Below are 15862 nucleotides of genomic sequence, written 5' to 3'. Positions count from 1 at the left end.
TTTAGTTCTGAAGAGTGTTTGTTTTTAATTTTGTGTACATATCTCCTCTATTTTCTGTTTGTATCTTAATAAAAAGAGTGAAAAATAAATATATGAATGGACATTAAAACTTTGCTAAAACAACAAAGCTGGTGATGGTGGATGGGTTTTTGCACAGTACTGTATGTTCAGACATGATGGTTGGTTTGTTGTCTTAAAGGGAAAACCCAGATTGTTATTGCACTCCTAGAAAGAATGTGTTCATCTTTTACACATCTTTTTGTGTTAAGCTTTTAAAACATCATGTGTAATTTTAACACATTATGTGTCATTTTCTGTTGATTTTGTGTTAAAATAATAACACAGAGATGGGTGGATCTCTGTGTTGTTTTTAACACATCCGTTCTAAGAGTGTGTGGAAATATTGAACTTACAGTACAATTACAACCCCACAGACAATTATTTGTACAGTTAATAATACATTTTATAAAAATTTTGATAAGCATACTTAAATAGCACTAATATAATGGCATCTCACAGACAATTGTTTTCACAATTATATGGATAACGTACATTTTATGAAAATTGTAAAAATATAATGTATATATTTTCATAAATTTTGTTTTTCCTTATGTATAAAGTAAAGCTGCTTTGCAGCAGTGTAAATGTGTGAAAAAAGCTGTAGAAAAACCTTGAATTGAATTACATTGAATGTAATTATAAAAAGGTTTAGTGTTTTACTATCATCACTTCTAAGCAAGTAGGCTACTCGTAAAATAATGATTTTCCAACACATATTCTACAGACGGTTGTGTTAAAAACAACACAATCGGTGTTATTTTAAAAAACAAGGCACTAAATACGTTGTCCCTACACAGCATACTGTATCTGTGTCATAATTATAACAACATTGTATAACCTTTAACGCAACTTGTGCTGTCCCTTTAATTAACTTTAACACAAAAAAACACGTAATGTGTTAAATATACGCAAACAATGTGTTTATAATCAATACATACTAGTTTACAAACAACAAATAAATAGGTTTCTTCTCTTTTACTTTCAAGCTGGAGTCTATTATGGTTGTCAGTAGAACAGCGTCCTCCTCTGGCAATACATTAAAACAACTGCTTTGAAGCGTTGCACAGAGAGAGAGAGAGAGAGAGAGAGAGAGAGACTGTTTACTGTGTATATTAACTCATTTGTAAGAATAATACGGGTTGTTTTTGTGTGTTATATAGGCTATTGCTGGGCGGGCTACTCTAGCTTTCAAATGTAGCCTATACTAAAAGATAAAGATCAAATTTTTAAATATACTCAAAAATTAAATGTTTATTTACAACTTACTTTTGTCAATAAATGCACTTTTAAGGAGTAAAATAAAATACTTACCTTATTTAAAAATCGAAAATGTTTTGTTTAAGTTAGAAACTCTAACTAGAAATTTTAATTTGTATTGTGCCCCTACTGGATTTAATTTTCTATATTGGCCTTTAAAACCACTTACGTGTTTTGGCTCTTTAATATAATCAAAATAATAAAGCATATTGCGCTTTTGATTTTCAATCTCCTAATGTCTGTTCATGCAAATAGTGGCTTTCAAATCAAAATGCCTTTCAACCTGATCCGCCCTTGCTTTTGAAAGTGATGTCTGTTTAATCCTCTGATATCATTTAGCATAATACATGCATGTCTTGCCCCTGCTCTCTTCATCAGAAGAGAAACACGTGATGCTTTAGCCCAGGGCACACAAAGGCCTTCAAGACATCAGATGATGGATTCACAATAAAACACTGCTATGACCGCTTCACCCAACGGTTCTATTTAATAACACTGCGCCCTTAGCAACACCCTTAGCAACACATAAACATATAATGAGACAAAGTCTGAGAACAGTTTGTTGTTTTTATTTGAACTTTCATGTTGTTGTTCGCAGTCAGGGACTATTTTTTCTAGCGGAAGGAATGCTTTTATTGATTTAACTTCATGAAAGTTGCACTAATATTTTTTTACTTTAATATTGTGTGGTAACCGTTTATAAAAGCAATAAGGTACTCGAGGCAAGTGCTCCGCTTCGCGTCGTGCCTAACAACGCCCTTCAGCCGTTACTTATTCACGATACAGCACAGCCTCTCGTACCTTATTGCTTACATAGCGATGACGTGACGATTCTCTCAGACCAATCAGTGATCTACAGTGTTTTCGCGTCACGTTTGGTATCAGCTCGGGTCGCTTGGAACCCCAACCGAGGTGGTACGAAAAAAAGTATCGGGTACTACGTACTGCACCCAATGGAAAAGCTCCCAAAAGTAAGCTGACCCTACCCAAACTCAGAGATGTATAGTAACGAAGTAGAACTACTTCACTACTGTACTTAAGTACTAAAAGGCAGTATCTGTACTCTACTGAAGTATTATTTTTTTCTCCTACTTCCACTTTTACTTCAGTACATTTTTTCTTTGAGTTTAATACTTTTACTCCAATACATTTTTTATGTGCTGCATAGTTACTCGTTACACTCACTCATTATAAGAATGTTACGAATCATTCCAAACCCACATCATCACTGCCAGAGCGGTGATACACATTAGAAACACACACACATCTGGTCTGAACCAATAGGAGATAGTGAAGGGCGGACCCCTCCCTTACTCTCACTCACAAATATGAGATGCGGTTGTGGACAAATGTGAAGCGAAGAGAGAGCCAAAGTGCGCGCGAGAGAGACCGAGTTCGCGTGCGCACGAGAGAGAGAGAATGCGCAAGAAAGGGCAACTGTGCGCGAAAGAAGGAAACCTAAATACATTCAAACACCTTTACCATTATATAGACTAATATTTCATTAATACTGAATTCTCTATCGCCATATCAGTTAAATGAATCTGAATTAATCTGAACATTCCTGTCCTTGTACTGCTGCTACAGCCAAAAGGAATTATGAGTTTCCTTTAGCTTAAACATTTGAAATAAACAATATTATATTAAAACTTTTGACTGTTTTCTTTAATAACTACATTACACAATACTTGTACTTTTACTTTCAGTACTTGAGTAGTATATTTTAAAATAAACTACTTGCAATACTTAAGTACAAAACATGTTTAATACTTTAGTACTTCCACTTAAGTGCTGTGCTTAAAGAGCACTTCAACTTCTACTCAAGTCACTTTTTTGATAGAGCACTTGTACTTTTACTCAAGTCTAGGTCCCTAGTACTTTATACATCTCTGCAAACTAAACCGTGGTGTACTATGCAATGGAAAAGCGCCAGACAAAGGTTGTTGGTGAGTTTAGTGGGTGATAAACTGAACTCTGGTAAAAAAAAAATGACATCAGATAACAACAAAATGTTATGGGTAGTACACTGTGAAAAGTTGGATTAATATTAAATTACTTCATTTGGTAACCAATTTTTTTACAGACTAAATTTTCTCACTTTCTAAGTCAAAAGTTGACAAAGCTTAAATATTTTAGGTGTTACCATGTATTTTATATGTATATTTATTTCACTGGTATTATATTTATATAATATGTACATTTCGTTATTGTAAAACTTAAAAATTTAAGTTAAAATGAATTGTAAATAAACATTTTTTTTTTTTACATTTTTACACATTGTTTTGTGTTATCTTATTTAACACATTATGTGTCATTTCGTATTGATTTTATGTAAAAATAAGTAAAAAGGACAATACGAGATGTGTTAAAACAACACAAAAAAAGTGTGTTGTTCCAATATAAACACAGTGATGTGTCTAGTTAAGGACAACACATTAAATGTTAGTTAAAAATTTAGGGCAGCAAAAAATGACAGTGTAGTTTGTGTAGTTGTTTTAATCTTTCAACAACGACCAGGGGGCTTCTTCAACTTATCTCCACCGCATTACTGAACTAAAAGCCTAGAAACCCAATCAACAGAAATTTCACTGCAATTTGTTTTAACACAAGGTTAAGAGGGGAATGTTTTTCAGCCCACTTGCTCTTTCATTCATCGCTCAGGGTCAGTACTGGAGGCACTGGCGAGGTTTCATTGTGATGGCAAGGTCACAATCTTCTCTTTGGTTTGACATGCATTCTGCCAAGGAGATGTAGAGGTGAAGGGGGCTCAGCAGAATGGGCCTGTTGCATTTAACTTGACATTTTAATTGGGTAAAGAGAAAACTTACACAGCCTTTGAATTTAAATGATTGTTAATGTAGAAATGTACAGAGGCCATTTATAAATATGTTCATGAAGTGATAATATTGCTATTAATTTTATTTACAAGATGCTAGGCTGTTTCATCTTGTGGTTTGGTCAAATATGGATAAATTGAATTGGTTTGTGTCAAATATGAACATTTTAAACCAATATTTGGATTTGCAACCTAGCACTGTATTAGTGTGCATGAACATTATTATATATACTATATACCCTTAAGTAGCTTAGTCTTAATATTTGTAGCAAAAACCAAAAATACATTGTATGGGTCAAAATAATAGATAATAGAAAATCATTAGGATATTATGTAGATCAAGTTCTATATGGGAATATTTTGTACATTTCTTACCATATCAACATTTTATTTTTGTGAGTGGATGCAGTTGCACCCTCAGATTCCAGATTTTCAAATAGGTGTATCTTGGCATAAATATTGTCCTATCCTAATAAACCTACCATTATGACTGGTTTTGTGGTCCAGGGTCACATATGTGTTTGCATTGTATTTAAGAAGCTAAGTTTTTTTTTACAGTGTAAAGAGTTTATATATAAAGATTAAATAGCCATTTATATTAGCAGTAGGATGAATGAATTGCATAGCTGGTTGGTATCATTTTGCAAAATTCCTACTGTCTTATATTTTACAGGCCAGTGTATCATTGTAAATAAAGAGTAATTGGTCTTCAGCAGCCCCTTTTGGCATTTGAGAGAGGGTGAGTGTGTGTGTGTGTGTGTGTGTGTGTGTGTGTGTGAGAGAGAGAGAGAGAGAGAGAGAGAGAGCTAAAGTTAAATGACTCATAAAATGTCTTAGCAAATAACAGCAATTTTAGATCTAATGGAGATTTCACAAGTCAACACACACATACCACAAACGTACCCTCCATTAAACATCTAAATTTAATGATATGGTCACTGGATTATAACGTTATTACACAATGTGCCGACCAATAACAACAATAAATTATAATATTAAAGGGGACATATCATGAAAATCTGACTTTTTCCATGTTTATGTGCTCAGTGTGGGTCGCCAGTGATTTATCAACCTAGAAAATGATCAACCCAGTAACTTAGTTTTGGTAAACCATTCTCTAAGCATGTGAAAAAATAGGTCATGGAAATTTGGCTCCCCTTGTGATGTCAGAAGGGGATAATACCGCCCCTTAATCTGCACTATCCAACCACGGCACTGCCATTTAGTGCAGAAATCAGCTCATTTGCATTTTAAAGGACACACCCATAACGGCACATTCTTGCTCACACCTACAAAGTTCCAATTGTAACATGTTATAATAAATTATCTATATGGTATTTTGAGCTAAAACTTCACATATGTGCTTGGGGACACCAAAGATTTATTTGACATCTCAAAAAAAGTCTTGTGAAATTGCCCCTTTAATACCACCTCATCTTCAGCCAGTATCATTATGACTTAGAGGTTAATACATTGTAATATGTGACCCTGGACCACAAAACCAGTTGTACGTAGCATGGGTATATTTGTAGCAAAAGCCAAAAACATATTGTATGGGTCAAAATTATCAATTGTTCTTTTATGCCAAAAATCATTATTTTTAATCAATTTTTGTGAGTGGATGCAGTTGCTGAAGGACTTCATTTGGACAACTTTAAAGGTGATTTTCTCCGTATTTAGATTTTTTTGCACCCCCATATTCCAGTTTTTCAAAGTATTGACTATGTGTTTTTTAATCCCTATATTGTAATGCAACTCGTATATCAGCTGTATCACGGCGATGCAGTGCAAATAATATGCATCAGTAGATATGCGTCTACTGTCATCTGCAAGGACAATTCTGTATTATCATAAAACATACAGTAGTGTAAAAAAAGTCTTATGCCATCATACTACCATTAGATTTGTTGTTTTTGCAATTGTATAGTGAATTAATTCTCAGTCTCTTTATTAGAAGAATACAACCAGAAAATATGGGAAAAGTATTCCAAGTATTGTCTAATATTTATTCAACTTTCAGCTGATGTATGAATTTCAATTTAAAAAAATACCCTTATTTTGTAGTCCAGTGTCAAATAAATTCCAGATATTCCAAAATGATTATGATCTCATTAAAGGCTCTACAGTCCAATATAATACTTTAATTAGGTCATAATGACTAATGTTCATAATGTTAACACCCCCTAATGAAAGACAACATTTATTTAGGTTTAAATTAAATGTTCATTATAATATTATTTGGGTTAAAGATTATTGTCTCCATGAGTGGATCTTAAATTTATGACCTGTAATAAAGTTCACATACAGCAAACTGTCTCTAGAAAGTGACAGTAAATAAATGTAAATGGGTCATCTTTACAGGATTTGTTATGACAATTAAAACTGATTTTACCTAGACATGTACACAGTTTAGCTTTTACCTCTGGTTTCTACATTTGGTTCGTTGTTCTAAGGCAGTGGTTTTCAAACTGGGGGCCGGGGCAGTTTTATGGCATTTTTTTAAAATACATTCATTTATCATGAATTCTGTGTAATTAAACCTAAAAAATAATAAGCAACTAACCAACAGCACTACTAGGTATAATTTTATATGTTTTGTTTAATTAAAATATTACATTTTTGTCATAAATTTTCTTTCGGGGGGCCGCGAAAAAATGCACTATACACAAGGGGGCCGCATGCTGAAAAAGTTTCGGAACCACTGGTCTAAGGCAGTGGTTCTAAACTGGGGGCAGGCCCACATTGGGGGGGCCCAAGATGATGCTGGGGGCCCAGTTTGATGGCATTTTATAAAATATATTAATTAATGATAAATTCTGTGTAATCACACATGAGAAAATACCAACCAACAGCATTACATTGTGTAATATTTTATTTTGGGTTAAATTTAACTAAAAATAAGTTTGAGACTGTTTAAGGACATATATTTTGAATGGGGGCACATGCTGAAAAGTTTGAAAATCACTGGTCTAAGGATATGTAATGAAATATTACATTTGAAAATTAAATTTCAAATTAAGATAGAAAATGATAAATATTTTAGTTTAAGAAAATGTTTGGAGTTAAACAAAGGTAAATGTGCATTTTAATACTAAACTATTATTATAGTTATTTTGTCATGTCAGCCCAAAATGACAAAATATAAATACAATAAATACAAATAATAAAATAAAAAATTATAAATAATTCCTTACATTTATATAGCGCTTTTCTCAGTACTCAAAGCGCTTTACATATGAACGGGGGAATCTCCTCAACCACCATCAATGTGCAGCATCCACCTGGATGTTGCGACGGCAGCCATATTGCGCCAGAACGCCCACCACACACCAGCTTATTAGTGGAGAGGAGGATAGAGTGATATAGCCAATTAGTATGAGGGATGATTAGAAGGTCAATGGGCAAGTTTGGCCAGGATGCCGGGGCACACCCCTACTCTTTTCGAAGGACATCCTGGGATTTTTAATGACCACAGAGAGTCAGGACTTCGGTTTAACGTCTCATCCGAAGGACGGATAAATAAAGTACAGCAGAAACTTAAAGCATATTTGCATATCTCTCTAGAGATCATAGGTCTGTAACGGGGTCTGTAATGTCATTACTGGGGGTTTTCCAAATATTGTTTGAATAAATAAATATATATTTTTTTGGGGGGCATTAATAGGCCAACAATATAGAGTAAAACTTAAGATGACCAGAAGGTCCCTGCTACTCCTTTCTATCCATCAAGAGGTCCTTGGCCTGAAAAATGTTGAAGATCTCTACTCTGGATGAATATAATGCTTTAAACAGACATGTGAACACAAAGGTTTGTAAGGTGAGAAACATAAACGTATCATCTATGCCTTATAAATAACTTTTTCATAACTCCAGCATAAACTATGGTTTGTTAATGTTGCTCAATGTTTAAGTTTGCTGCCACCTTTTGGTCATAATACACAACTACACTGCTTGTGTACTGGGCTTGTCTTCATTATTTTTGGGTACACTACTTGTTTCTCTAGTGCAACATTTTCCCATTGATACTGATCACATTTATTCATGCCATAAGGAAAGCGAAAAAGGCACGAGGCTTTCGAAAACATGAACATTTCTTTATTACAAGCAAATGCACGATTTGTTGCTGTTAATAGCTACCCGAAAACCTGGCAAAAATCCACATATCTACAGATATCAACCTTTTAAAAACTTTATACAAAAAGAGGCCAAACTGTACATGAATATTACTACATATATCCTTTAAAGTGTACATTAGTATGCATTTAAATATATATATATATATATAATACATTTATGAGCAACATACGTCACACTTTGTGCAGATGAAACGACAAAAAGCTCTAGATATTCTGTTAATCTAAATAGGCTGGCACAGATTAAAGCTCAACTATTGGCCATAAAGCCGCAGTAGACGTCTTAACCCAATATTTGGTCACACCTTGTTTTAAAACAAAAGACTTCTTTTATTTGTCTTTCCAGTGTCGGTATGAGTAACAACCATGCATATCATCTTAAAAAAAAAAAAACTACCCCAAACATACTCCAAACCACCCAAACAAACAAACAAAATAAACCATTAAAGCTCTTTCCTTTGACCTTTAAGTGGATTCCTCGTCCATTTGGTTAAAACTGAAGAGTAACATTCTGATTCTGTAACAGTAAGTAGTTCAGTTCATCTCTACAGTAGATACAAAAGTAGCAAAAAAGACATTTTCACAAGATATACAAAATACCTATTTCATACAGCCGTTAAGATACAGTGTTTCTGAACGCACCCCTGAGGCAGCCAGCGTTCAAATAATTTCTACGTTACAAAAAATAGTTTTGATTCAAAGTAACCGTTTGTCAGAAATGCGAAAATAAAAAAGCATTTGTGAATGGGACGTTTGTTCTCAAACCACCAGCGATGGTTTTTAGTTGATGTTCGTGGCTTCCCAATGAACGCTACGCAGTTTTGTATAGTGGACGTGTGGCTTTTTGTTTTTTGTTACATTCGGTACGCCACAGAACGGCTGAGCAACAGTGATGGTGAAATACAGTAAAACAAAAAATATAAATACATCGAGCACAGATTAAAATGAATGCATATATTATTCTAAGCTACCTAAACAACATAACATGGTTAAATCTACGTACAAGCACATTCTTATTTTGCCAGCATCGATTAGTACTTTGTATCACATGAACTGGACTTATAAATGAAAATAAGTCGCTTAATAAAGCTCAGTGGTTGGTCCATTACATCACACAGGACATGCACATTTTAGACCTTGACAACAGTGATTTCATGAGTTTGAACAGACAGATATTACATTCGTATGAGCAAAATAATACCCTCGGACAAGGTGTTAAGAAATTCAGTTGAAATGTTACCCCATTACGTCCTTCATTTATCCACCTCTGCCTTTGTAAACAAGCTACGGTACACTCATCAATACAGTATATACGCATCAATATAATTTCTCATTAGATATAATCTTTGCATGAAAAGTGAATTACTCGTCTCACCACACACATCAAAATCAAACCCTATTAACTCAAGTACACGCTTCGATAAAGTAACTATACCTATAAAGTCATTCTTTAGTATGTATGCACATGCAGAAGTTTCCCAAAATTCAATGCATCGCTGGAATGCATGAACATTGAGGTTACACAAAGCACCAGAAGGCACCTACCAAGTGGAGGAAGTACCTATCAAAACAGTAGTCTTGATAGTCTTTGACATCACCTACTTCCTCTCTCTCTCTCTCTCTCATTGTGACTCTAACCTACCATGGATGATGGTTAAAATGGTAAAGGGGGACTGGTCACGTGAAAACCGAAAGATTGATTGAGTGAAGGAAGCACATCCGAGGAAAAAGGTGGAGATGAAGAGATGAAATGAAACAGCTCCGGGAAAGCGAAGCTACATTCCAGTGTGATTGTGAGCAAAAAACAAAGAAAAAACAGGCATGGAATGTGAAACACAGCAGCGAAAGAGTCATGCAGACAAACTCCTGAGTGGTTTTGATGGGCTGAGTCTAAATATTTGGTGTTTCGAGTCTGTCGGTAGTACGGTTTTAGAACGTTTCGTTCTTATAGAAACATATATTATCCCCAAACCACAGCAAAGTTTTAAAAAAAAACTTTGCTATCGTCATTTAAAGGTACACTTCACTTTTTTTTGAAAATATGCTAATTTTTCAGCTTCCCTAGAGTTAAACATTTGATTTTTACCGTTTTGGAATCAATTTAGCTGATCTCTGGGTTTGGCGGTACCACTTTTAGCATAGCTTAACATAATCCATTGAATCTGATTAGACCATTAGCATTGCGCTAAAAAAACAAAGAGTTTCAATATTTTTCTAATTTAAAACTTGACTCTCCTGTAGTTACATTGTGTACTAAGTCCGACAGAAAATTAAAAGTTGAGATTTTTTTTTTGGCAGATATATCTAGGAACTATACTCTCATTCTGTCGTAATTATCAAGGACTTTGCTGCCATAACATGGCCGTGTTACGGCAGCAAAGTCCTTGATTATTACGCCAGAGTGAGCGTATAGTTCCTAGCCATATCTGCCTAGAAAATCGCAACTTTTAATTTGCCGTCAGTCTCAGTAAACAATGTAACTACAGGAGAGTCAAGTTTTAAATAGGAAAAATATCAAAACTCTTTGGTTATTTTTTTGTGCAATGCTAATGGTCTAACCAGATTCAATGGATTATGCTAAGCTATGCTAAAAGTGCTAGCGCCAGACCTGGAGATCAGCTGAATGGATTCCAAAACGGTAAAAATCAAATATTTAACTCTACAGGACCAGGAAAATTAGCATATTTTGGTGGAGCGTCCCTTTGAACAGGCTCAAAACGCCAAGTATTTAGTTTTTAGATGGTTTTGATGAGCAAATACGCATTTAGTTCAATTCAGGTCCATGTCATTTACAGTGAATGGTTTCCAGTCTGGCTTTGAATCCGAATTCTTTTACAGAACCGAGATGGATCTGAATCAAACAGCATCTCTATGACATCATTTTTTAAATGAACAGGTCATCGGGTATGAGGCACGTTGTATCCTCTGGATCTTAAACAGTAAAAAAGGAGCCGTTTCTCCAAACAAAGTGCTGGGGAGAGTTAAGACAGGCCATCTGTAATACTGACCTTGCTGAGGCTGTTAGTTTAATGAGTTGTTTGTGAACAGTAGCCCAGGCTAATTGCATCTGACTGCATCAGATGATGATGAATTAATAATGTGCTGAAAGAAATGATACGAACAACCCAGCACAGGGCTCCGAGAATAACATTAATACAGGCAACGTTCTTTGGGAACAGTCAAACTGACACGACTATTTGTATTTTACCGAGCACACGAAGGCAATGAAGTTAAAATTTCTTTGCCGTCCTATTTGTGCAACTTTTTCAGGAGCCCTGGGCTGTGCTGCCGGCACTGATAAAGCCGGAAGACGTTAAATACTACTGTACATTTAACCGTTTATAATTTCAGCTGGTGCAACGTCAACTTAAGGCAGTGTGGTGGGATACGTCTCCGAATGCTGTTGAACACTTTTTCCATATTTCAGCATAAGGCAACAAACGCACAATATTACACTTTTCGTATCTGACTTAAATTACAACCTTTGGTTCCAAACTGTGGCGTAAAGGATGGGAGACATCGTAGCATTAAGGCAGAACAGTTACGCTTAGCTAGCTACCGTACTGTACTGTACTGTATGTTACCATATCCTGTTTCTGGTTCTACACTAAAAAACTAAAGCAAATCTTTGAGCAGCAAGGACGTAGTGACTGGTTGTCATGACAACAAGTCAGTCGTTTCAACCGTTTCACCTTTGGAACGGTAAAAAGTGTCACAACAGTTAATTTCCATAATTATATATATCATAAGTTATAGCGTAAATGAATGTGACCGTTTATACAGTTTATACGTAACTATTATACGAACTGGCAATTTCGTATGACCTCATTTGTACGTTTTAGTACGATCTCCTTTTGCGCCACTGACGTTGGCACACACGTTACTTTTTGATGAATCTCATATTGTACGAATTAATATGAAATCCAATGGCAATTCGTACGTATTTTATAAGGTGGCTAATTCAAAATTAATTTGTACGACCACATTCGTATTAAATTCGTACGATTTGCATTTGCCCCGTGACGTTAGGGGTGGGGTTTTGTTAATTTTTTTATTTTATTAATAATCGTACGTTTTTGCACGATTACAAATACGAATTCGTATGAACTAGCCAACTCGTACAATAAGTACGAATTCTCGTGAGATCAGGCTGATGAAATCACCACTTCGTAAAAAAGTTACGATCAGCTTTCACAGTCCAATAACAGTTTGTCTTGTAGTTAGTCAAACAAAGGCGTCACACATCTACGTCTAGTACAGCGTAGCTACAGAAAGGCCCAAATTCGGCCACTTACAATGCAAAGTTAAATGCAGGTTACGGAGTGTTCCTCGACAACAAGTTTGCGCAAAAGTAACACCAGTTTGTCCTATGTAAAAAGTGGGACGAGAAAAAAGAAGCAGAAAAAGGGGTGGGGTGACAACAAAGAAAAAAACAAAAACAGGACAGTCAGTTTTAAAAGCATCCAAGGCCATTTTAACTGTCATCCACATATTAATATTCTGTGATGGAAATTTGGTGGGTTTGAGAGGGGGTGGGCTATGCTACTAGCTGCGTAGTATTTTTTTCTTACACAAAGGATTACGAGGGTGCAAGCAAACACACAAGCCACAATAAAGGGTACACACGTTCCAACATACAGGCACTCTAAATAAATAAACAAGGTAAGTAAGTCCCGAGGCTGCTTAGCACAGTACGCCACATTCACAGATGGTGCAGCCGATTCTGATTGGCTGTCCTCCAGCCCCCAAATGAACACGTGGCATCGCTATGTGTTGCATCAATGTACAGGGAGTGTTTCAATGCTTTTGTTATATGCATAAAACCATGGTACAGGTCAAGATTGTTCTAGGTGGTCTAGGCCAAAACGGATCAAAGCGCTACACTATGCCAAACGTTTGTTTTGATTCTTTAAGAGACATCATCATACGGAGGTCTCAGGCCCTGGTGCACTGTAGGCGTAAGCTGCCCCGGACAATCTCGGGTTTTCTCCTATTTGGAGGAAAGAGCTGAAGGTGCAGTAGTCACGCCTGCCCCCCCAGTAGGTACACATGAGTTTTTTGGGAGGGGAGGTGTCAGACCTGCCGTGGGCGCGGTTCTCGTTGCCACGCCTGACGTGTTTCTGCGCAGGTGGGCCATGGAGGGAGGAGAGGGGGCTGAACTCTGACAGGTGACCCTTGTAGAGCTTATCTGCATTCTGGAGAAAGAAAATGAAAGATATTAGGACACCGTATACAGGCATGTACACTGCAAAATATAACTTTCTTACTTAGTATTTTTGTCTTCTTTTAAGTTCAAATATCAAAAAATTCAAAATCAAGATGCATTTTCTTGATAAGCAAAAAGACCTAAGAAAAATTATCAAATTTTTAGACAAAAAATATCAGATTTAAGTAAATATGTGCTTAAAACAAGCAAACTATATCTTAAATTAAATTTTTAACAACAAAGTAAACTTATTTTAAGATTTTTTTTTCTGACCATTGGCAGATTTATTTGCTTGTTTTAAGAACATATTTACTTAAATTTGATATTTTTTGTCTAAAAATTTCTTGCTCATCAAGAAAGTGCATCTTCATTTAAGATTTTTTTTATTTCTACTGAAAACAAGACAAAAATGCTAAGTAAGAAAGAAATTTTTTGCAGTGTAAGAACAGGCGTTACAAATGCAACCAAAAAGACACATTTGCAGAAGTCCCAGCAAGAAGCAATGCAAACAAAAACAAAGCTTAATACACAATTACATCACATGCATTTGCAAAAGAATATGTGGGAAAGCCAAAAACTCACAAAAGTCCTAGAAGACACCAATATGACCACTATAAATACAATTTTAGGGGGGTTATTGATTACCGTTTGTAAAACCACATGGCTTTACTACAAAAACCCTGCTAACATTGCAAAAAATTACTTTCTTATTTAGTATTACTTAGTATTTTTGTCTCGTTTTTAGTAAAGATATATAAAAATTCTTAAATCAAGATGCATTTTCTTGATAAGCAAAATGAAAAAATAAGTCTAGTTTTTACACAAAAAAATATAAAATGTAAGTGAATTTGTGCCATTTTAAAAAATGTGTTTCAGAAAAAGTTTTTTTAAAGCACAAATTCACTTAAATTTTATATTTTTTGTCTAAAACCTACACTTATTTTCCTAATTAATTTTGCTCATCAAGAAAATGCATCCTGATTTAAGAATTTTCAGATATTTTTACTTAAAACAAGACAAAAATACTAAGTAAGAAAGTCATTTTTTTTGCAGTGTACTTCATACACTGCAACAAATGATTTCAAGAAAAAAAAATCTTAGTATTTTGTCTCCTTTTTTTTCAGTAAAAATATCTAAAAATTCTTAAATAAAGATGCTTTTTCTTGATGAGCAAAACGATCTAAGAAAATAAGTAGGTTTTAGACCAAAAATATGAAATGTAAGTGATTTTGTGCATAAAACAAGAAAAAAAAAATTGGGGAAGAAAAAAAATCTTGAAATTTTTTCTTAAACACTAAATTCAAGAAAAATTTGCTTACCCCATTGGCAGATTTTTTTGCTTGTTTTATGGACAAAATCACTTAATTTTATATTTTTGGGCCTCAAACTAGACTTATTTTCTTGGGTCGTTTTGCTCATCAAGAAAAAGCATCTTAATTTAAGAATTTTTAGATATTTTTACTTAAAACAAGACAAAAATACTAAGAAATATTTTTCTTGGAAATAATTTTTTGCAGTGTTACTGTGAAGATGTACAGTATTATGAAGGTGTATTGCATGTTATATAGGGTATGTCTCACGTAAACATGTCCAGGTCACGGTGCATGCTAAGTTAAATGTTTCATTTTATTAATTTTAGGATCTTTGCCTTTTTGCATTATAATTTCTTTAGATTTTTGGATAAACTATGACCCAGACATATCACTAGGTGGCTATCATGAGATTCAAGTGGTCATAAGCATCTTCATGGAACGAATTGCCATTAAATGTAATTAAGAAATGCATTAAAATATTCACAAAATCTGAAAGAAAGATTTAAGAAAACCAAGATACTCATGCGTGTCAAGGTGTTAAATGCAAAACTTGTATTTTAAAGCAATGACCGTCCCCATGTCCTGTTAGCTGCACATAACGCACACCACAACCAAACACACCGTAATCATCTTAATACTGAAACCAAACAAATTCTGCAAGTTACACGCCAAACTGCAGACCCACACAAGTCCACAACCAGGTTTGTTTCCATCTAGATGATGTGGAATCTGGACTTCTCAGATAACCGTAATCTTGTTTGATCTGAGAACCCCAGAGCTCCATGTACTGTATGTATTAGTTTTCGCTGGCTTTATTAGCTCTTTACCATCGAGCTGCTAGGCCTCAGTGGTGTTCTGAACCCCATCTAGCAGAGAGTCGTGACTGTGTGTTTCAACCCTTTCAAAGATCCTGACAGCCCTCATTCTCTGTGAAACATCACAAGTGTACACAATCAGCTTAAAACGTGGTGCAATACACTCGTGTGAAGTATATTCGACCGAACTGAAAGTTAAACATATGCATTTTTATTACAGGTACCTGCAACATAAAATACAC

The 15862-nt window shown here is 34.9% G+C and overlaps 1 protein-coding gene across 8 annotated transcripts in view; it reads right to left on the bottom strand.

Annotated features, from left to right (window-relative positions):
- Positions 1-10902: 10902 nt before the first annotated feature.
- Positions 10903-15862, bottom strand: part of LOC135746602 (phospholipid-transporting ATPase IH-like) — a 91198-nt gene continuing 86238 nt past the window's right edge. For 3 of the 8 annotated variants that reach the window (XM_065265224.2, XM_065265226.2, XM_065265228.2), the window contains one exon: positions 13348-13481. Coding sequence is in view for 4 of the 8 variants with exons in the window: in XM_065265220.2 (XP_065121292.1) it covers positions 13209-13481 (273 nt within the window). In the remaining 4 variants the exon portion in view is untranslated. Of the gene's footprint in view, positions 13482-15632; positions 15733-15862 lie in introns of those variants that run through there. The other 5 variants (XM_065265222.2, XM_065265223.2, XM_065265220.2 and 2 more) reach the window with 3 other exon arrangements.

The sequence above is a fragment of the Paramisgurnus dabryanus genome, chromosome 4 (assembly GCF_030506205.2).
Source record: "Paramisgurnus dabryanus chromosome 4, PD_genome_1.1, whole genome shotgun sequence".
In the NCBI taxonomy this organism is placed as follows: Eukaryota; Metazoa; Chordata; class Actinopteri; order Cypriniformes; family Cobitidae; genus Paramisgurnus; species Paramisgurnus dabryanus.
Note: the sequence above shows the minus strand (reverse complement) of the source record. Positions and strands in the feature narration are given on the sequence as shown.